At 43.6% G+C, this 22622-nt stretch overlaps 1 protein-coding gene across 34 annotated transcripts; it reads right to left on the bottom strand.

The window, feature by feature from the left end:
• Positions 1-8498: 8498 nt before the first annotated feature.
• ZBTB24 (zinc finger and BTB domain containing 24) lies at positions 8499-22480 on the bottom strand. Of its 34 annotated transcripts, none has more exons than XM_036318007.1 (7): positions 22289-22478; positions 20427-21409; positions 17928-18095; positions 17354-17437; positions 16139-16222; positions 10620-10701; positions 8499-9841 (listed from the first exon to the last, which is right to left on the bottom strand). In XM_036318007.1, exons 2-7 carry the CDS (start codon positions 21379-21381, stop codon positions 9121-9123), a joined length of 2094 nt encoding a protein of 697 aa, XP_036173900.1. In that variant the 5' UTR covers positions 21382-21409; positions 22289-22478; the 3' UTR covers positions 8499-9120. The 34 variants fall into 34 exon arrangements, 19 of the variants coding, with proteins under 19 accessions (XP_036173900.1, XP_036173898.1, XP_036173904.1 ...); XR_004968949.1 differs by having other exon boundaries at positions 9786-9841; positions 16139-16319; positions 22289-22479; XR_004968950.1 differs by having other exon boundaries at positions 9786-9841; positions 17344-17437.
• Positions 22481-22622: the final 142 nt, after the last annotated feature.

Below are 22622 nucleotides of genomic sequence, written 5' to 3'. Positions count from 1 at the left end.
GGGCGGGGGCGGGGGAGGGGGAGGTGGGAGCGCTCGGATGGAGAGCTGGGCGGCGGGCGGCGCGGGTCCTCCGGCCGGGGAGTTCTGCGCGTGGGCTTCCACGGGAGCTTTGTTCGCGCTTCATTAGCATCTCATTACCCTGCGATCGCCGGCTCGGGGCAGCCCGGGCCCGCCCAGTCCTCTGGGTGGTGCCCGAAGGCGTGGCACCTTAGGTGCCGGGTTCCGCTTGTGGGCCGGAGACCCGGCCTGGCGGGGGACGCGGAGCCCGAGATCCCGGCTCTCTGCCGGTGCCTGGGTCCGCAGAGCGTGCCCTTCCCGGCGGCGAGGCCGCCATCCTGCTCCGCGGTCTCTCCGAGCGCTGGGCGGAAAGCGCTGGGGCTGGGCAAGAAGTTTGCCGAAGCTGGCGGGACAGTCTCTACGCTGTCTTCACTCTCCTACCCGGAGACCCGCGGCCCGGGCGCCCCACGCTGGATTCAAGCTCGTGGTCCGCCGCGCCCCACCCCCCCCCCCCCGCGACAAGCCCGCCCCTAGAGCCAGCCTGTGGGCAATGGGCACGAGTTACGCCTGGGAACTCCGAAATCGGCGGCTTGCACGGCGGCTGGAGAAGTGAGAGGACAAAGAGGGTGTTGGGAGCGGGGGAGGGCGGTGGCATTCGCTGCCGAGAACGGAGCCAATGCAAGGGCTGTGTGGGCGGGGGACGAGAGTCCCAGGACTCAAGAATGCCTAGGAGTGAGGACCCTCAGAACTGTCCCTGCTGAGAAGGGCTGGAGAGACCTATGGGATCAAAACCTCCTCCTGCTCCGGGTGAGGAGACAGCCTGAGGTCATTCATCAGCTAGCTGATATTAATAAAACACCCCTTCTGACTTCCTGAGCGTCTGCTATGAGAATCCCCTGATCTCGGTCATCACAACCACCCCATTTTACCGAAAAGGAAACCGAGGGTCAGAGCGGTCCTGGGACCTGCAACAAGTTGCACGCAAGTGGCAGAGCTGGTATGGGGCCCAGGTCTATCTGACTCCACGACATCAGTGTTGGTAACAACGTGACAAATGAAAGGCTGGCATTATAAGGAGCTGTTTCTTGTTGAGAGCAGGTGACACTGTTACACTAGAAACACCAGCTAAACAGAGGAGTGAATGGGAGGTTTGCTCTCTTTGAGATCCAGGGATCAGAAAGACCTGGGTGCCCTATGGCTCTTTCTCTTTATTCTCACTTTGTGTTTTGTCTGGAGACCTAGTCAGACTTGAATACTCTGCTCCCAGCTTGAGCTTTAAGCCAGCAGGGGAAGGGAGGCTGGGGGAAAACGCCTGCTCCGCCAGGGAGGCAGGGAACTCAGCCAGGTCACGCTCAGGAAACTAGGGCAGCCTCCCAGCTGGGCCTATCCTGACTCTTGAGTGTGACTTGTTATTTGGCTTGAAACGAATGTGCCAAACATCAGGCACACCCATATTTAAATACATATTATTAGAAGCATTCTACAGTCCACTATAAATGAGTTACCAGGCCCTTACAGACACCCATTTCCCTTTCATTAGCTGAGGGTAACAACCAACTGCTTGGACTTAGCGCATTTGCAAAGCGCCAGCTGGGTCTGGCCCTTGACTCAGTAGCTTCTGTTGCAGTCAAAGGAGGGGTTATGTGGCTCTCTGAAGGGCAAATGGTAAGATTTGTCTTTAAAAAAGATCACAGAACAATAATGATTTCATCAATACTGAAAAACTGCTGACTTGAAGCTTCACTTTATGTTAAAGATAAACACAGGAGCAGAAAGCAATGAGGCCTATTTTGGTCTGTAATCCAGACGATCTGGTCAGATTCCAGCTTTGCTTCACCAGGAGATGCACGTATGACCTTGAGAAAGTCACCAACCATGATGCTTCTGTCTCATCATCTCTAAACGGAGACTGTATAATTACTCAACCTCATCAGCCCATTTGATTCTAAAATCCTATTATTCAATGTCAGTGACTAAGAAATGTACAGACTAGAAGATCCAAAGCAAGTTCTATGTAAAGTTTCTTCAAAGAAAAAAATGACCTCTATTAAAACTAAAATAATAAATTGATTATTAATCGAAAAGTCTTTCTCTTCTTAATTAGAATCTTGAGTCATTATCCATATTATATGTGTCGTATATAAACTAAAAATACTGGCACAGTCACATCAGCCAGCAAACAAGTGACTGATACATGAAAAATCAGTTTTAAAGGAACCTGATTTTAATATTTTTGCAAATAATACTGCTGGCAATGGCCGCGGTTAAAAACCTAAGCTATTAAGACAGGACCCATTTCTTCTAATTCACATCATGTTCTATCTTCCTTCAATGCCATCCATACCTCACCTCCCAACCTCTCATTTCCTGAGTCTGGAGCCAGAAATTAGGTCCCTGGCAGGGCAGGTGGCATGTCTAAGACACCCTGCACCTATGGTCAGTTCATTCAAACAACACATCCCTATGCCTGGGCTGGGAGCTGTGGCTGCAGTGTGACCAGACAGGCATAGCTCCTGATGTAAAAATAGTTACAAACTAAGCCAACTGTGTCGAGTGCTGTTCACAGATATGACAGGGTGGCTTGATTGAGATTAGAATGTCAGGGAGGGCCTCCCTGAGGAAGTGACGCTTACACTGAATTCTGACAAATGAATAGACATTAGTCAGTGAGTATGGGCAGAAACCTTTCAAGGCTGAGAAAATGCCTACCTCAAAGCCCTAAGGCAGGAAAGTGTGTGTGTGTGTGTGTGTGTGTGTGTGTGTATATTGCAGGGGGGGGGGGGGGAGGGATATGGAGGGTGGGAGGGAGGAAGGGAACAACAAGGAAGCCAGGGTGGCTGAAAGTTAAAATGGGAAAGGGGCCGCCCTAGCTGGTTTGGCTCAGTGGACAGAGCCTTGGCCTTTGGACTGAAGGGTCCTGAGGTTCGAATCCTGTCATGGGCACAAGCCCAGGTTGCAGGCTTGATCCCCAGTAGGGGGCGTTCGGAAGGCAGCCAATCAGTGATTCTCTCTCATCATTGATGATTCCATCTCTCTCCCTTTCCCTTCCTCTCTGAAATCAATAAAAAAAAAAAAAAATTTTTTTTTTTAAATAAATGGGAAAGGGGCCCAAGAGGAAGCTAGACTGGAGATCTTAAGTGCAATGGGAAACTGCAGAGGATTTAAAATAGAACAGACACATGGTCATATTTGCCATGATAACACAATATCCAATCACAATGGCGAGCCCAAATCACCACTTCCAGTAGCGAAAGGGGTTGGGGGAGGGGGAGAAAGGCCTTGCCAGGAGTCCAGGCAAGAGGACTTGGTGCAGCTGTGGGATGGGGGAAGTGGATGGATTCTAAACAAGAGTTTGAGGTGCAAGTGATAATTTGGTGATGGATTGGGTGGGCAGGGGGCTGAGGAGGGTTCTATCAAGAATGACTCCCAGGATTGTTTCTTGGCTGATAAGATGAATAAATCACAACAAAACTAAGTTCCTCTTTCTTTCACTCTTCCCTGCAACCTTATCCCTCTTTAAGCTGCTTTTTATTCAAGTACCTTCCCCTGAAGTCAAAGCATAGACTCCAACACAAGAGCCTCTACCCCCTGCAGCTGCTAAGATTAAAAATACAAATAGGTTCAGGATCAATTTAAATACTTTTCTGCATTTTTGTCATGAGAATGCTTTTACACATCAAATACTAAAATTATAGGAAAAATTTGTCTGCAAGTCACTTAAGCATACTAGAATTGAGAGATGAATTTTAAAAATGTACATTTATTTTTAACTCTACTTTAGCCTAAGGAAGCTATAAGGATAAAAGTATACAAATGAACTAAAAAAACAAAAATAAGAGCCCAACTTTTCTTTTGGAAAATCTTCAAATCCATTTTTAAAAGAATCTAATATTATAGATATTAAGAATTCAAAAGAAATAATAAATCCATGTTCTGAAACCAAGGGAGTTCCCCAACCTAACTGCTGCTCAAAATTTCCCCCTTCTACACATCACATTGAATTTGGCAAATGTAGAAAAGTACTTTTCACTTAAAAAAATAAGTAAATAAAGCTAAGATCTCTAGTAAATGTTACCTAAATGTGATCAAGTTCTTACATTTTGTATTAAAAAAATGTGATTGAATGAGCTTTAATTTTAAAGCTCTATTAATGTAAGTTTTAAAAGTGAGAACAGCCCTAACCGGTGTGGCTCAGTGGATAGAGCGTCGACCTGCGGACTGAAAGGTCCAGGGTTCGATTCTGATCAAGGGCGTGTACCTGGGTTGCGGGCACATCCCCAGTCGGGGGCGTGCAGGAGGCAGCTGATCGATGTTTCTCTCTCATCGATGTTTCTAACTCTCTATCCCTCTCCCTTCCTCTCTGTAAAAAATCAATAAAATATATTTAAAAAATAAAAGTGAGGACAATTATACTGTGTGTGTGTGTATATATATGTGTATATATATATACATATATATGTGTGTATATATATATACATATATATGCGTGTATATATATATACACATATATATGTGTGTGTGTGTGTGTGTCACACATATCAACAAAAGTGCTTGCTGCCTGTATTACGTGTAAAGAATACAAAAGCAAGAAAACTATTGCAGTGACATTCCAGCTTCTTTTGGAGGTCATTCTTTGATATGTGCTGTTTACAAAAGGAAGGCAAGGGAGAATTTTAAAAAGGTTATTCCTGCAACCCTATTTACAAAAGTAAGACAGAGTGTTCTTTCAATTCTTAAAAATTTAGGCATAATTTGGAAACGGATGAAAATTTACCTCAATACTTCCAAATAAGGGCAGCAAACGTAAGAATCTGCCCTGAATGTAAAATATCCTCAGAAGTTTGACAAAACGGCTCACTTACAGAGGTTCAAGTTAGGTTAGACATTTTCACTTTAGTAGTAACTTTCACCTAATTGATAAATTTTGATAAAGCTTTAAATCAATGGTAAAATACTAACAAATTAATATGGTAGTGTTTTGTAGGAGAAAGACTATATAACTTTTACTATTGTATCATGTAAGAAGTTTATGATTATATGCTAACATTTCAGACAAAACCCCTAAATTTTAGTTTAAAAAGTTCTATTCCATTAAGCAAACCCTATGTAGAGAGAAATCCAGCTGAACGTTTCAGACTGGTGATAGCTGCTATTGGGTGGAAGCAGCGTAGTGGGGTCTCCCAGCCCTGAGCACTTCATCTGTTTGGGCTTCAGTGTTCTCATCTGTAAAACAGTTATCATAATATTACTAACCTCACAGGAATGTCGTGAAGATTAAGTAAAATAAGATGTGGTTCTAATGGGTTACAGGTGTGTCCCAGATACTGCTTCCCAACACATTCCAAATGCCAGTGGTTATGGCCTGAATTGTGTCCCCCATAAATTCAATGATGTCCTAACCCCCAGTATCTTAGAATGTGACTATTTGGAGTCAGGCTCTTTAAAAAAGTAATTGAGTTAAAATGTGGTCACTAGGGTGGGCCTTAATCCAACATGACTGGTACCCTTATAAGATTAAGACACACACACACAGAGAGAAGACCATGTGAAGAGGGAGGAATGAATGGCCTCAGAAGAAGCCAATTCTGCCAACACCTTCCTCTTGGACTTTTGGCCTCCAGAATTATGAGAAATAAATTTCTGCTTTTTAAAGTCACCCAGTCTATAGTATTTGTTATGTTGCTCTAGCAAGCTAATATGCCAGTCATGGCAAGGGGTGACTGGAGTCCTCTAACCGCAGGGTACTGTACAAAGCCTACTTTTTGTGCACTGTGACATGGAAGAAATTTGAGAAGCACTAAGACAAGAGTTAGACTTAATGCAGCTGGTTTTGCTCCTGGCCTGCATACGTGACAGAAATTATTACTCCAATTTATGAAAATCTAAATGTAAGCATCTAGAATGAGTCTCATATTCCTCAGCATTATTCAACTGGTTGCTCACAAAACTTACAAGAACCAACTGCAGAAAATACAGAGGAGAGGTAGAAGGAGGTGTTTGGAGAAACACTGGCATGCATAAGAATAACTTATTTTGACGGTAAGAGCTCAAGGCTTTCCAAGGATAGCCTACTACTGAGAAAACCAGATTCACTTTTGTAAGTGAAAAGGTCATTTCAGTAGTCCAAAAGCATAACATTCTACTACTAGAGGCCTGGTGCACGAAACTCATACACAGGTGGGGTCCCTAGGCCTCGCCAACAATCAGGGCCTATCAGGGCCATCTTGCCCAGTCCTGATCGGAGCCGGGCCAGCTGGGGTCTGCTGGCTGCCAAATGGGGCCTGCCGGAGGGGTGAGGGACCACGGGAGGTTTGCCAGGCAGGGGGAAGTTGGCTGGCCATGGGAGGTTGGCTGGGGGAGCACACTGACCACCAGGGGGCAGCTCCTGCGTTGAGCGTATGCCCCCTGGTGGTCAGTGCGCATCATAGCTACTGGTTGACCAGTCATAATGGTTGCTTAGGCTTTTATATACAGTGGGGCCTTGATTTACGAATGTCCCGACTAACGAGTTTTTTGAGATACCAGCTGTCTCTTGGCTGATTTTTTGCATTGAGTTGATAGAGTAATTTGAGTTAACGAGCTCCTTAATGAGCTTGGTCTCAGAAGGAATTAAACTCGTAAGTCAAGGCCCCACTGCGTATAGATTTCCTAAAAAGTACAATTTGTATTTCTGTATTTGTTAAGTCAATTTAAAAAATTGCACGTTTTAGTAAAAATGAGTTGTGGAACACTCATAAATTTCTCATATATACAATAGCAATGTTTTTACGTACACGATATTTCCATGGGATACAGTCATTGAACTTTAAAATACTGATTTCACCCTGGCAGGGAGGCGCAGTTGATTGGAGCATTGTCCCTTCCACCAAAAGGCTGCAGTTCAATCTCTGCTTAGGGTGCAATATGGAAGACAATTGGCTGATGTTTCTCTCACACATCAATGTTTCTCTCTCTCATTCCCTTCCCCTCTCTCTAAAATCAATAACAAAAATAAAAACATATCCTTAATTGAGGATTAAAAAAAAAATTCAGAATTTCATTCAAAGGGGCAGAATATATATTTGGGACACTGAGGCAAGGCTAGATATATAAAGCTATCATTTTCTCATTTCCCTTTCACAGACGGTCAAACAACCCAGAACTCTTCCTGAAGATATTTTTATGGCTGAGACTGGCTCTCAAGCTAGAAACAGATTGGCCTGTGCTGTACAAGACACAGCCACTAGCCACACGCCACTAGCCACACGTGGCGAGTGTGACCATGGAACTAGGTTTGAATTTTAATTTTACTATATTTAAAAAACCGATACTCATTTCAGTTATTGAAAAAATTGTCCACAACTACTTGAATATATATAGTTTTAACTGTAAAATGCATGAACTATAAATATAGATCAAGCATGCCCAATGAACATTAGCATCCAAAATGAGTGTAAGTATACTATACACACTAGATTTGAAGACGTAATACACAAGAGAGGATATAAAATCTTATTAATCCATTTTTATATTGATTACATGTTGAAATGATACTATTTGGCAAATGTTGGATTAAATAAACTATTTTATTAAACTTGATTTCCCCTCTTTTTGTTTTAATTATGGCTACTAGAAATTTAAAATTACATATGTGGTTCACATTAAATTTCTCATAGCGTAGAGGTAGACTGTCATATAGCTAGTTAATGTGACTTCACCATATTTCCTGAATAATTACCCAGCTACCGAGAGTGAGTAGTTAAAAATTCATTTACTTGAATACTATTTATATCCTGGAGAAAATGTGGGCCAGTAGGCTTTGAACAGCTGGGAAAGGCTTTGAATTTTAAGAATAAGGTTAAGTAAACAGTTTAAATAACTAAGGTGAGAACCTGAAATAATATTTAAGGCATAACTATATTTGCAAAAATACTTTTGCTCTAGTCAGGTCTGATTTAACATTTCCTTTGGATACAGTCATCGAACTTTAAGATACTTTGGTTGATACATATAAATCATTTTGTCAATTATATATAATAAAACATATTTTGGCAAATATGTTCGAAAAATGCTTTCACCTCCTCTCAAACCTGAGCAATTCTGTATTACTTTAACCTCCAAACTTAATTTGATTCAGGTGGAAATCAAAGGTGTCTAAAATAAGAAAAAAGGTGATGTGATGATCCTGTTAATTTTAGGGTAAATCACCCCTACTCTCCACCAGCATTAACTTACATATACCAGTGCCCACTTCGTTTCTCAAAAATTCTCTACTAACTTACTTGAGAGAAAGCAGTCCAAATAGTCAATAAAATAAAATATGCCGGGTTGGGAAAATCTAACCCAAGCATAATTTAATCTTTTGACAATTATCTAAAGTCATATAATAATTACAGATACATGTTGGCTACTAATTCTCTGAGGCTCAATGATTTTAAGATAAGAAATATTTATTTTAAAAAATAATGTGCCCATTTTATGGAATTTAACCTACTTTGCAATAAAAATAGCTTATAGGTTCCTACCCAGAAATTTATCAGACATAATACACAGGTCAACATCTTCAGAGGTCAATTACAATTCAGTATATTTAACACAAATTATGTCGAATAAAATTATTCCAGGACAATTAAGAAAGCTCTAACTTCATTATGAAGATCAAGTGTCTCTGCAGGTCTGGGAGTTCGACTTGTCTTGTAGAGGCAATAGTGCTGCCTATGAGAAATAAGGAAGTGGAACCAGCCATTCTACCTAATTCAACATATGACTTCCTTGCCCTAAAAAAATGAAAAATGTAACTGGAAAGGTCAGCAAGACAAGAACCTATGGCTGTGAGCTTTTAGTACTTATGGAAAAGTCTAAATTGATATCCCAAAGAAAAATTACCCAAGTCTTAATGAGATGTAGTAGATGAAATGAAAACTACTCGTCAATAGTAAAATGCTAAATCTCTATCAGTACTATAGATGGGACATGATACACACATCTTGCCGCCTGGGTGGAAAGCATTATAGCTATCAGCTGGCGACATCTCTGCAAGGGCCTGTAAGCAAGCATTTCAGGAAGCCTGACGTCAAGCCCGCAATCCAGGTACAGCTGGCATATGGAGAAGAGAGCAGCAGAGCAGTCAGACGTGTTTCCAGGTCAGCTCTGCTCCTGGCTCAGCGGTGTGGGCTGTGGCCCGTGGGGGCTGGGTGGTGGCGGAGCAGGCTCCTGCGTCAGCTGCAGGTGCGGAGCCGGATGTGCAGCACTTGCTAAATGGAGCTCCCCTGTTTGCTCCTGATGGGCGTGCAGATGCTCCAAGGTTTCCTTGGAAAGTGTGATTACGTGCACTGGCTCGCTCTGCGAGGGTTCCATCTGGCTTTCAATCACACTGAGGTTCTGGATGTGTTCCGTTTGCTCCTGTTGAGCTGAAAGAATTAAATTCTGTAATTGTTCTGGCTGCTGTGTGAGCAGCGTGAGGTTAGCAGCCTGGTCTGCAGTCATGCTCTGGGAACTGTCTGCAGTGACGATGCTGATTCCTTGGCTAGGACCAGGCATGAAATTGATGTTATGTACAGAATCGGTTACAAGAAGCTGTATTTCCTGCTCTCCGGATGTAGAGAGTTGATACGGCTGCAGCTGAAGAATATTCCTGACCTCTTCAGTATTATTATTGCTGGAAATGCTGCTGGCATCCGCTACATGTTTCTCTTTGCTATGGATTTTCAAGTGAGCTTTCAGGTTGTCTAAACGAGCAAACTGTAAGTTACACTCAGGGCAGGAGAAAGGCTTTTTGCCCGTGTGCAGAATGCAGTGTCTCCTCTTGGCGCTGGAGTCAGAGAAGGATTTGCCACATATGCCACAGGAGTACGGCTTCTCTCCTCTATAAGGAAACACATGTTTTATATTAAAAACAGAAAGATCTATGTATTACTTCCTGATTATTGAGGAAGAAGCAGTCAAGAATAGAGGAAACCAGACTGGGAGTCATAAGTCATGGGGTCTCCTACTCACTTAAGGACGTGGAGCAACTCACAACTTCCATGGGCTTCAGTTTCTAATCTTATTAAAAAAGGTGGGGGTGGTGTCTGAGGAAGGGGGGTGGGTGGGGTTGGACTAGATGTGATAAAAGTTTATGATTCCATAGTATTTATTTTAGATAAGTAAATATTTACAGATTACATATTTAGTTCCTTTTTGCTTTGTTTTAGTTCTCACAGCCATTTTACTCTGATGGCCAAGTAAGTAGATACAACCAATTTCAACATTAAAATGAGTAGCTCCTAGTTGTGAAGCTGTTAGAAGACATACTAAATCAAATTTAGAAGTAAGTCTTGTGAACAAAACACTCACTCAGAAAACATTAAATTTAATATTTATTTTGACTGAAGATTTAAGCTTTGGACCTGCCCCCAGACCAAACCAAAATTCAAGAAATGAAATTAACAGTGCAAACTTTTGCTGGCCAACATCGGTTTTCCTGATTTTGCCTAAGTGAGGAATTCTTTATTGAAAAGATTTTTAAAAATTATAAACTACACAGAAAATTCTACCAGCGTAATAATTTGGGGAAAAGAATTATATATGTAATGAATGTCATCCTACTGAATGCCAGGGTTGAATGAGGACTCTACACAAGAGACATATCTGCATAACTTTACCGATGGATTCTGATGTGGGTCTGAAGAGAACTCTTTGCTGTGAAAGATTTGCCACAGATTTCACACGTAAATGGCCTCTCACCTACAAAAGGAAAAGCATTTAGAAATACACATTCAATGTAAAACAAAGGCAAACATCACCCCATAGTTTCACAATGTAAAAAAGAACAAAGGCAAAACCACTTGAATCCTCAATAAGCACCTACTATGTGCTAGGTGCCAGGAGGATGCAGAGAAAGTGTAGGTATGGTTCTTTCCCTTAAGCTTAAAAACTGAAACAAGGAGGTAAGCGACTATCTGTGGGAAACACCCTTGGATAACTTAAGACTCTCATGCCTTACTGCTTGGTTAAGCAGCCCTCTTGACCTTCATAAGGACACCCATCACTAGGGTGACTTTCGTATTGTTTACATTTACATCTGCTTTCTAAATATATCTAGAATCTGACTACTCCTCACCATATCTACTGCCACCTCTGGTCCAGGCCACTGGTATCTCTGTGCAGCAGCCTCATCATGGGTCTCTCCCCCCGCCCCCCTCCTTCTGTCCCTGCTGCCCAGTCTTAACAGTCAGATCATTTCAGAATCCTGTGCAAACTCTCTAATGGTGCCCATCCAGAGAGAAGCCAAAGCCCTGGCCTACAAGGAATCAGATCTGTCCGACCACCTCCACTTCTCATCCGAAGCCTCCCTAACTTCATCCAGCCCTCTCCCCTTGCTCACTGACTCATCCTCTCAGGGGTCCTGGAGAGTCCCTGAATTCACATCCCCTGGCCCTGGCAGGTCTCCCCTAGGGGTCTCCCAGCATGAGCCACTCATCCCAAATCTCTGCTCAAATGTCACTTTACCAGGAGGCCGCCTCACCACTGAAAGCACTGTCTCAGCCCAACACTCCTAGTCCACTTCCCCGAGTCAGTTTTCCCACAATGCTGTCATGTTATTTATTATCTAGCCCCGCCCCCACCCCATTCTTATGTAGGATAATTTATAGGCTGATTCACTCTTAGCATCAGGCCCGGCACACTATTCCAGAAATCCTCGCTGAGTGAAAGAATTTCACAGGATGGTGACTAAGACTCACAAGAATCAATAAAGCTTCGGCAGTGTTTATTCAGCATTAGTTTGTATACTGCACCTACAGTGACAGACTGTGATACCCTCTAGGAACGACTGAGACAGGTTTAATGAGATATGGTACCATCTATCAACCCAACATCTGGAAGGTGAAACTTGTCAGGAAGTGTCAAAGGTGGGACTAAAGGAGTTCAGAACATTTATAGCCAATCAAACTGCTGCTAATCCTAAAAGAAATTAAACCTAAAATTACAATAGCAATTATGAGGAATGCTTCAATTAGATTAGATCATTTTTAAAAGTGCACTTAAAAGCAAGGGCTTCCAAATCAAATACATAAAATAAGATACAGTATTTTTCATTGTATGCAAGAGCCACCAGAAGGCTTCAAAAATTTTAAAAAGCTTCATTAACACATTTGCTGTAGAAGATTTTTGTTTTAATAGGCTAATAAAAATTAAAGTTATAAGAGGAAGCTAAAATAAAGGTCTGTAAGTCTGATGGTACTCCTTACAGGTGACTATCCTTGGATATCTTTCACTCCTTGGTCTAAGGCCAATCTGAGGACCATAATTACAGAATTTCCTAAACCCAAGGAGGATCCCCAAAAGTTTTTGAAGGGTGGCAAACACACAATACAATATACAGATGATGTGTTATAGAATTGTACACCTAAAACCTATATAAGTTTATTAACCTAATGTCACCCAAATAAATTCAATGAAAAAGCAAGTTTTTGTAAATAGATTACCTAAGCGCAGTGAGAGATCCTTTCACATCGTCCCTTCCTTCTTTCCCAAATCCAGGCCAAATGGCTACTGATCCTTTCTCCCAGGGATAACTATTACCTCTGTCCTAAGAGCTGGGCTTGGTTTTCTGCCTCCCTGTGACATGCAGGCTATCACAGGGAATGACTTGGGAAGGTAATAACCTTTGCACCCTCTCGAGTCCATGGAATACTTTAACACTGTCAGAAATAATTACTGTTTATTCAAGCTGAAACATGACATTTGAAAGGATTTATTAACTACAATTAAAAATAAAATTATATAACCAGAGGGAAAAAGCAACTCAGGGATGATGTAGTTGGATGGGTAGCTAACCTATGATGTCATTTAAGTTACAACCCAGCTCTTTGGGAATTGAAAGCAATTATCTTTATCTTACAAATCTTTGCAAAACCAGAAAGGCAGCTGTAGAAGCAGTTCAAAGCCCACCCATTTTTATCATCTCAATTCCTAAGACTGAAGAAAAAACAAGGAAAAAGAAGTGGTTTTTTTTTGTTTGTTTGGTTTTTTTAATACAAATGACTACAGAAACACCCTGGTCCCAGATCTAGCCTATAGGCCCTATAAGACTGTATTCTCCACAAATTCTAGTAAGAAAAATCTTTAGTTTATCTGAGTGGATAAACTTAACTCATCACAAGTCTCCTGGCTAAACATTTAAAACAAAGCCTACGAGGCCTCTGTTCACACCGGTCCATGTGTTCATGTGCTCTGAGTATTGTTTTTTTTAATCTTTAGATAGTATTGCAATTTGTAAAATTATCCTTTAAATATGAAGGAGAAATAAAGTTGTCCCTAGACATAGAAGTTGAGGAATTTTATCACCAGAAAACCTCCATTGCAGGAAATACTTAAGGGAGTTATTTTACCTGAAACAAAGAACATTATGGTCACAGCACGACGAGCAATACCACCAAAAAACTTACAGCATAAACAGGGATCATTTGTGACAACAGAAACATAAAAGGGGAGGGGGGAAAGGTGTGAACTGGCAAAGGAAGATGAAGATCAGAAACACTCAAAAGGAAAAAAACTACAGTATATATGCAACTTCATTTTTTATAAACCTAATGGTAACCATACACAGAAATCCCCAAACCAGGTCATACAGCTTAACAAAAGAGGAAACAGAGGAAAGAAGTATGGAATACCACCAAACAAAAACAACAGACAGAAACATAAAGGAAAAGAACGGATAGAGGCAGAGCTAACAGAAAAGAAAGATAAAATGGCTATAGGAAGTCCTCATACATCAATAATAAACCTAAATGTAAATGGTCTGAATTCACAAATAAAGAGACAGAGTAGCACAGTGGACCAAAAAACAGAACACAACCATATGCTGCATACAAGAGACACATCTAAGCTATAAAGACAAAGGTAGATTCAAATAAAAGGGTGGAAAATGATTCTCCAAGAAAATAACATCCATAAAAAAGGAGGTGTAGTCATACTTATATCTGACAAAGTAGATTTCAAGATAACAAGAGACAAAGATGGACACTTTATAATGATAAAGGGAACACTATATCAAACATAACACTTCTTTTTTTTAAAATTTTTAAATATATTTCTTTATTGATTTCAGAGAGAAAGGGAGAAGGGGAGAGAGAGAAACATCAATGATGAGAATCATTGATTGGCTGCCTCCAGCAGGTCCCCTACTGGGGATTGAGCCCACAACCCAGGCATGTGCCCTTGGCCGGATTCGAACCTGGGACCCTTCAGTCCACAGGCTGATGCTCTATCCACTGAGCCACACCAGCTAGGGCAAACATAACACTTCATGCCCAGCCAACGTGCCTCAGTGGTTGAGCGTGACTTATGAACCAGGATTCAATTCCTGGTCAGGGCACATACCTGGGTTGCAGGCTCAATCCCCAGTGTGGGACATGCAGGAGGCAGCTGATCAATGATTCTCATCACTGATGTTTCCATCTCTCTCTCCCTCTACCTTTTCTCTGAAATTAATAAAAATATATTAAAAAAGAAAAAACACACACATAACACTTCTTAATATATCTGCACCAAACTAGGGACAAAGGAGCCAGAAACACAATGGAGTAAAGACAGTCTCTTCAATAAATGGTGCTGTGAAAACTTGAGAAAGGGGTCCCAATATAAGGTGACAGGAAATCTGACTTTGGATGGTGGGCACACGATGCAATATACAGACCTTATAACATAGAAATCCACACCTGAAACCTATATGCTCATGTTGATCAATGTCACCCCAAGCAATTTAATAAAAAGAAAGTTATAAATACTGATGCTAGGCGAGAAAGTACAAAAACAAAATCCTCAGTGCCTATGTCACCTTGGTATATTTCATTTTACTTCCTTTTCTTAAAAAAGTATCTTGATAATCTTGAATGATAAATTAATCCTACCAGACCTGAGGCCCTGAACCTAACTGTCCCCTATACCTGGGCTCCTGAGCATTAAAGAGAAAAAACCAACATGATATAGAAAAATGTTAGTTACATGCAAACAAGTGGTTAGAATAAGATGGGACTTGGAGACATTGTAGAAAATAGGCCTACCTTTCATCTACCTTTCATCTAGCGCCAATATTCCACCTTTGTGTGGAAATTACCAAAAATCGGTACAGCGGTCTAGTAGGGTTAAGAGTGAAACATGGAACCAGACTCTGATTTGTACTCTTTTGTGGTATTAGATAAATTTCCCTAGAAAAAGTGCTCAGTAAGTAATCTGTTTTGCTAATCTACAGAAATGTTACTTCCCCACAAATGCTGACAGCATTCTGCTTGGGCTTATCCTATCTGATAACGAGGGAATATGCAAATTAACCATCACACCATCACAAAGATGGCGGCACCCACAGCGGAGGTGGGGTTTCCATAACACAAGATAGCTGCGCTCACAGTGGAGGCGGGGGTTTCCGTAACACAAAATGGCTGCACCCACAGCAGAGGCTGAGTTCCTATAACAAGCCTTAACGAGCAATCAGCAGGGACCTGAGGCTGTGGGGTGCTGGGCCGGGGCAGGGGACCTGAGGCTGTGTGGTGCTGGGCCGGGGCAGGGGACCTGAGGCTGCACCCCCCCCCCCCCCCGCCGGCACCAGGCCAGGGGACCTCAGGCTGCACCCCTCGCCTGGTAGGGCTTGATGGGGGACCTCAGGCCACAACCCCCACCCAGCGGGGCTTGATTGGGGACCTCAGGTCGTGTCCCCCGCCCCGGCACCGGACCAGGGGACCTGAGGCTGCGCCCCCTACCCAGTGGGGCTTGACAAGGGTGGGGCCGGCCGGGTCTGGATCTCGCCCAATAGGGGTGGGGCCAGGTGGGTCTGGGTCTCACGCAATTTTGAGGTGCCGCGGGTAGGCAGGGACTTGACTCTGGGTCCCGCGGCGTACCCCAGAGTCTGACAGGAGGAAGATTTTCATATACATTTTACTAATTTTCTTTCATCTCTGACACTTCTATCATAGCGTAAGGGCAAATAGCAATTATTAAAATATTTCCTCTAATTAATCCCCTTTTAATATGCACGAATTTCATGCACCGGGCCACTAGTAGATTATAAAATTCCCACCCAATTTACAAAGAACTATCTGGGGAGGGTACTCCAAGTATTTTATTCCTAACTCTCCTGAAAATATAAAGTATATTAGAAAGGAAGGATGAGATAGTGTTTTACCTGTGTGTGTTCGTAGGTGTTTCTTTAGTTGAGACACGTCCATGAATTTGCGATGGCAGTGGTTGCATTCCGGTAATGAGTGGCCTTGTCGCAACAATAAAAAAAGTGTCAGTGCCTCTTTCCGCCATCTTGGAGCCCTGGAGGCCTGCTGGGAACAGGACTTCTATAACGACAAATACGTCTGGAAGGCTGTGGGCCAAGGCCATTTTTGCCAGCTATAAGTGGGGTCTCCAGACCCAGAGGGAACACACAGCTCTTAAAACTGAAGGTGCTTGTGCTCGACCTGAAACTGAATTCTCTCTGGGCAAGAGATGTGCCTATGTGTGTGAAACAAAAAACAACAGTGACACCTGCTGGCAAACCAGACAAAACCAGAGTCGCCTGGGGAAGGTAACTCATGCTCATGGAAACAGTGACAAGGTTCGTGCTAAATTTCAAAGCAACCTTCCTGCTAAGGCCAATGGATACAGCGCCAGTATAATGCAGTACCCCTCGTGGATTTAAACTTACTGGAAAGTAAATAAATAAAATAGATTTGTTCTCTTGGAAAAAAAAACCAGTGTTAATGCATATATGCTCTCCCTACATTTCTTCAGAGATTTGTGTTACAACAATTTCCTGAAAGATAACCACTTTAAATATGGTACTTTAATAAAACCACAATAATTTTTAATTAATTTGGTAACAGTTAAAATTTCCTCTGCATTTCAATTTACTGCTTCCTAAGAAAGCTGGGACCCTTCCAATCTTCCTAAGTATAATCTCCTTTTCCCCTTGAAGCACTGGTACACTATGGCCAATTAATCTCAAATGACATTCCAAACCTCCCATTCATTTCTTATGGGTTGTCAGGAAAAAAAGGCCAGTAGGTGGAGCCAGGTTGGAGAAAGTCTGGATGACAGCTATGGGGTAGTGACATCTCTCTCCAGGCACCACTAACAATTAATCCACTGGCACCTCACAGTCAAGCTGCACTTTTGAAAGGTACTAATTTGTAGGGTTTCTGTGTGTGGCAACAAAACTATGGAATAAAAATTAAACACAAACCACAACGTAGTGAGAATAAACACAAGAACATCTAATTTAGATGGCTTTTAAGGCTTTTTCCTGAATACTAATTAATTTATCTTCTATAGTATAAACCCAGTGTTTCAGAAATAATTTTTATTTGCATTTCTCCCCCACCAATACAAATTTTCTCTCACTTTATTGTACCTGTATGGACTCGGTAATGGCTCTTTAGTTGTCTTTTCTGGCTGAAATATTTTCCACACTGATCACAGGTAAAAGACTTCTGTCCTGCCAAATAAAAAACAAAACACTAAAACATGCAAAAAACTATAAAGAACTAGAATGCTCATTAATATGGTAAATACCATAGTGGGCCCAGGTCCCCATTTTCTACAAATGATACAAGTGAATTGTCTACAAACCCAAATGCCTTCAGAGTCTACCCCAGTAACATACATGTGCAAAGGCATGGAAGACAATGGGGAGTGGTGGAGACTGGGGTAGAATTGGAGAATTCAAGTGTCCCCCAAAGGCATCTGAAGTAAAATAATTCCAAGTTCTGGTGGTTAAACGAAACACATCTGCAGCCAGTTTATAATAAGTCCTCGCTAAGGCTCGATGCTATGCAGAACTGTAAACTTCACTCTAACAAAAGCATAATTGTTGTTCAATGACACCATGCAGGAAATGGCACCAGCCTGGGAAGAGACTAGTTAGATCATGGTAATGCCCACCCGGGGAATGGGAACCTGGTGCCCTCCTGTGCAAGCCCGGCTACCTGAGTGCAGGCTCATGTGCTCCAGCAGCGAGTGCTTGGTGGTGAGAGCCTTGCTGCACACAGTGCAGGTGTATGGCCGCTCGCCTGTGTGAATCCGGCTGTGGACCTGCAGGGAGTGCTTCTGGGTAAAGCCTTTTCCACACTCATTACATTTGAAAGGTCGCTCCCCTAGAATAAGAGCCCCAGAAAATTGTATAAGCAAGAATCTGCACATCTTTCTGTTCACTCGCAAATTAAAGTAACAATAAAGGGATTTCTCTTAAAAGGCACACATCCAAAAGGCCAATGAACTGGGGAAACAGTATCAGCAATACAATTTTGCAAGCTGAAAGAGATGAATCGGATGGCAGCAGTGAGGAATGCTGAGATACAACCTAGTTTTGAAGACAGAGCCTCCAATAAGACTCAGGAATTGGTGGCACCTGTTCTCTCTGAAAATGGGGGTAAGGAGGATAAGTGACAGTCTATTTCAAAGCTGCTTAGACCCCTCAGATTCAGCCTCCTACCCTACGGAGCCAGGAGACTGGCCCTCTTCTCAAAAGAAGACGGAGACTGTTCTCCATAGAGGGTAAAGCAAAGGGTCTCTGGACTAGAGGTCTCCCAGTCCAGTGGAGTGGGACGACCACAGGGAGAACAGGTCAAACTTTGTGTTTGAGATGATGAGACACCCCCACCCCTCTCCCCCGCCAGCCTTCTTCTCCCTCCTGCTCTAGATCCTGGCAGCAAGGAGCCTATAGCCTCCAGGTGGGAGAGTGGAAAGTCTTTGCCCACAAAGTAAAAGAGCCCAAGGTAAGAGAGCATCAGCAAGGAAGTGGGGGCCAGCCACGCCACCCCCAGCAAGGCTGTTTTCTACAAGCCTTCTCCATACTTGCAGAATTGCCAGTAGCTTTTAGAAAACCATTCTTACAAAACTATGTTTTTAAATCATCATTTAAAGAAGGCCTCCAGTAGTTGAAACAGATGCCAAACAAGAAGAAAAAAGGCAACGTGCAGAAAACAGAAACTGCCTAAGGTGACGAAAATGTTAAAACCTAACAAATAAGTAAATGCTATTATTAACATGCTCGGAGGTAAGATATTACACTGTGAAACAAAGAGAAAGAACTCTAATACAAAAAAGAATTTAGAGAAAAATAAGCACCTAGAAGCAAAAAACATAAGAGTAGAAACACACACACACACACACACGGATATCTTCTAGGTGGAAATAGGAGAAAAAAAGATAAGGAAATTAGAGGATGGGTCCAGGAGGTTCAACAATCAGATAACAGGAGTTCCAAAAAGGGAGCAGAGAAAACAGAGAGGAGAAATCACCTATGAAATAATTCCAGGAAACTTTCTGGAACTGAAAGTTATGAGTTTACAGAGACCCACTCTAATGTGATTCACTGGAAACTTTCTGAATACTGGGCAAAAGGGAAGATCCTATGTGCTATTTTCCTTAAAAGATCTCGTAGAACTACCTAACTCTTTAAACTATGCTGTATTACAGTTCAACAAGTATTCCTTAGGTGTCGACTTTGTTCAAAGAACCAGAATTCAGGGTTCTCATTGATCTTGAAAACACCAAATCTCCAGACAATTAAATCAAAATCCCGGGCCCGAGGCACTGGTAGTTTTAGAAGTTCCCTCGGTAATTCTAAGGTGCAGCCAGGTTCAGAACCACAGTCAGAACTACTGGGTCAAATGACAGCAAACTGCTGAATGACAGAAGACTTACGCATCAGTCCTATACATAAGCATCAGTCCTATACATAAGCTTACAATTAAGTTAAAGGGTATTTAAGTGGCACTACAATCAAATCCAAAGCAGAATGAGTTAGGTAAGTGTATGTATAAGAGAGGGTTCAAATGAAGAAGGGATTTCTGGCTAGGGCTACATTGTCCAATACAATGACCATTTAAATGACTTAAGATAAAATTAAAAATTCAGTTCCTTAGTCACACCACATGTTAAATACTCAAAATCCACATGTGGCTAGTGGCCACCACTATATCTGATAATGATATTCCCATCATCACTGAAGGGTCTCTTGGCCAGGACTGGGCTAGAGGGACCAAAAAGAAGACATTTACAGCTAAATGGCTGAGTGAGAAAGCTGTCCACACAGACCAAAAGCATAGCTATGGCCAAGATGAGGAATGTTCAAGAGTCAGAAAGCAGATGCATTTGGCTAGAGTTCGATACCTGAATATTATACCCTGGAAGCAACAACTACAAATAAGAGGCTCTGGAATCAGACTGCCTGAGTTCAAATCCCAGCTCTGTCACTACATGGGTAACCTGGGCAAGTTAAGCTTTCTAAGACTTGGTCTCTTCATCTGTATAATGGGGATAATATAACCTCTCTCACAGGACTGTTGTGAGAACTAAATGCAATTACACGTGTAAAGGCGTTATTACAATGCCCATGACCTAGAAGTTGCACAATAAATGAAAACTATTATTATCATCACTACTCCAAAACACATTCCAATAAGCTGTGAAAGTATAATTACCCGTGTGGCTCCTCTGGTGGATTGCTAAAAAGTGATTGTACTTGAAGACTTTGCCACAGTCTTTACAACGGGCCTCAGGGCCAATGGGGCGCTTTCTCCTTCCACAGACCCTCTTGGCTGACCCCTGATCTTCTTCATCCCCAACAAGTTTGTAATCTCTCAGTTTGATGGATCTCTGAATCCTCCGCTTGCTGTACCGAGTCTGGTGGTCCTGCCCATCTTGGGTCTTAGGGTCACAGTTCTCATCTTTTTCAGCGGGTGTTCCCTCCCCTCTACCTGGCTCACAAGCAGGCTCAGATTCTTCCATTTCTTTCGCTACAGTCTGTTCATCCAGTGCCCCATTGTCTCCCTCTTTAACCACAGAGTTTTGTCTGTTCTGAACTGAGTTGTTCACTCTCAGCTGTATTTCTTCCTCCGCAGCCAGTTCCGATTTCCCCTCTTGCAAACTGTTGACTTTTCTTGGTCTTCCCCGTTTCCTCTTTGGCGGATCATTTTTCTTATTAGAAATAACCACCACTGGAGCACCAGCTGTGTTCAACGTCGCTGGCTTTGGAGAGCTATGGTTATTCTGAAAGTCCGTGTAAGCCTTTACCAGGTCGTAGACTTTTAAGAACTGAGCAGTTGCTAGGATTTGTTCTGTACTCTTCTCGCTGGCCTGGAGATAACCCGTGTAGATAAACTCCAGCAGGATACCAAATGTGTCGGCCACCATGCCCTCCAGCATATAAATGGACTGGCCGATCTCCCCCTCTTCAGCAAACATCATGGAGAAGTATTCACTACTGGCCGCCAGTAAGGCTTTGTGGGCCCGGAAATGCACGTTCTCCACGATTAAAGTGATGTCACAGAGAAAGCCCTTCTTCCTCTGGTCCTCCAAGCTGGCCAGGACAGCGTCACTGTGAGTGTCTGAGTGCACAACAAGCTGCCCGGGGCGCTCTGCTGCTGCTTCTGCCATTTTCTTTGGAAACCAAGAAGCATGAAGCCTGAAACAAGAAAGCGACGTTTAAAGAGGGGGAAGCACTAGCAAGGCTAAGCCCACACCAAAGTAACCTGCCATTCACTTCACCTTGCTAATTGACACTCACTACTGACCATTTGTAAGCCTATGTAAAAACTCAGCTTTGGGCCCTGGCCGGCTTGGCTCAGTGGACAGAGCGTCAGCCTGCGGACTGAGGGGTCCCGGGTTCGAATCTGGCCAAGGGCACATGCCTGGGTTGCGGGCTCGATCCCCAGTGGGGGGTGTGCAGGAGGCAGCCGATCACTGATTCTCTCTCATCATTGATGTTTCTCTCTCTCTCTCCTTCTCCCTTCCTCTCTGAATCAATAAAGAAATATAAAAAAAAACAACAACTCAGCTTTGGGTTCTCATTCCTGCTGTACCATTATCTAGCTGGGCCGGTCTGTTTTCTCCTTTGCAAAATGAAGGGGTTGGGATCAATCACCCTGAAAGTCCTTCCCGGCACTCACTTGCCATAGTTGCACAAACATCAGAATGAGAACTACAGTGTCTAGATTTCACAGAGTATGAGCCATTTAGTTCTGTGAAAACAAATAGGAAAAGGGCGAAGAAGACGTGCATGTGCGAAGTGAATTTTTTGGGGGGGGTTGGGGGGGTAGTTGCAATTAAATAATAACGCCGGAGCCGGGCCTCGCTTCCGAAGGGCTGCGTGGGACGCCCAAGGCTGGCGGCAGGCGGCGCTCGTCGCAGAGGCGGGTGGACGATGCCAGATCCGGAGACGGCTGAGCTGCGAGCCGGCGCGGGAGGGACCCCGCCTCCGGGCCGAGCCCCTCGGGCTGGGCCGGGGAGCGGACGGCGGAGGAGGGAGGGGTGGACACGGACGGTGGGTCCGGGGTGGACCTACCTCTGGGGGCGCCCGGCGAGGTGTGGATCGCGGCCGGCCAATCGGGCGGCCTGGCGGGCGCGCCCGCGCCGGGCCCTTCGTGGTCTCCAGCTCCCCCGGGCCTGCAGCTGGGGTTCCTGCGCCTCCCGGGCTTCAGCTCCTGGGCCGCCACCGCCTCAAATGCTGCCAACCCGGAAGCGCCGGCGCCGGGAGCCGGCCGCGCGCCGACGGCGGACCACGTGGCCCGCGGAGACGCCCCCCGGCGGGCGGGGCGGGAGGGGCGGGGCCTGAGGTCCCCGGCGGCGCCTCCTGCAGAGCTCAGACGGGTCCAGTGTTTGCAGGGAATTGGGAGAGG

Source organism: Myotis myotis, unplaced genomic scaffold (assembly GCF_014108235.1).
Source record: "Myotis myotis isolate mMyoMyo1 unplaced genomic scaffold, mMyoMyo1.p scaffold_m19_p_7, whole genome shotgun sequence".
NCBI classification, from domain to species: Eukaryota; Metazoa; Chordata; class Mammalia; order Chiroptera; family Vespertilionidae; genus Myotis; species Myotis myotis.
Note: the sequence above shows the minus strand (reverse complement) of the source record. Positions and strands in the feature narration are given on the sequence as shown.

Excerpts from the sequence above, each read along its gene's own strand:
- ZBTB24 (XM_036318005.1), bottom strand. The coding sequence starts at position 21,381 with ATGGCAGAAGCAGCAGCAGAGCGCCCCGGGCAGCTTGTTGTGCACTCA. Across the intron at positions 18,096-20,426 it reads CCACCAGAGGAGCCACACGG|GGGAGCGACCTTTCAAATGT; the intron begins GTAATTATACTT and ends CTCTTATTCTAG. Across the intron at positions 17,438-17,927 it reads GCACATGAGCCTGCACTCAG|GACAGAAGTCTTTTACCTGT; the intron begins GTAGCCGGGCTT and ends TTTATTTGGCAG.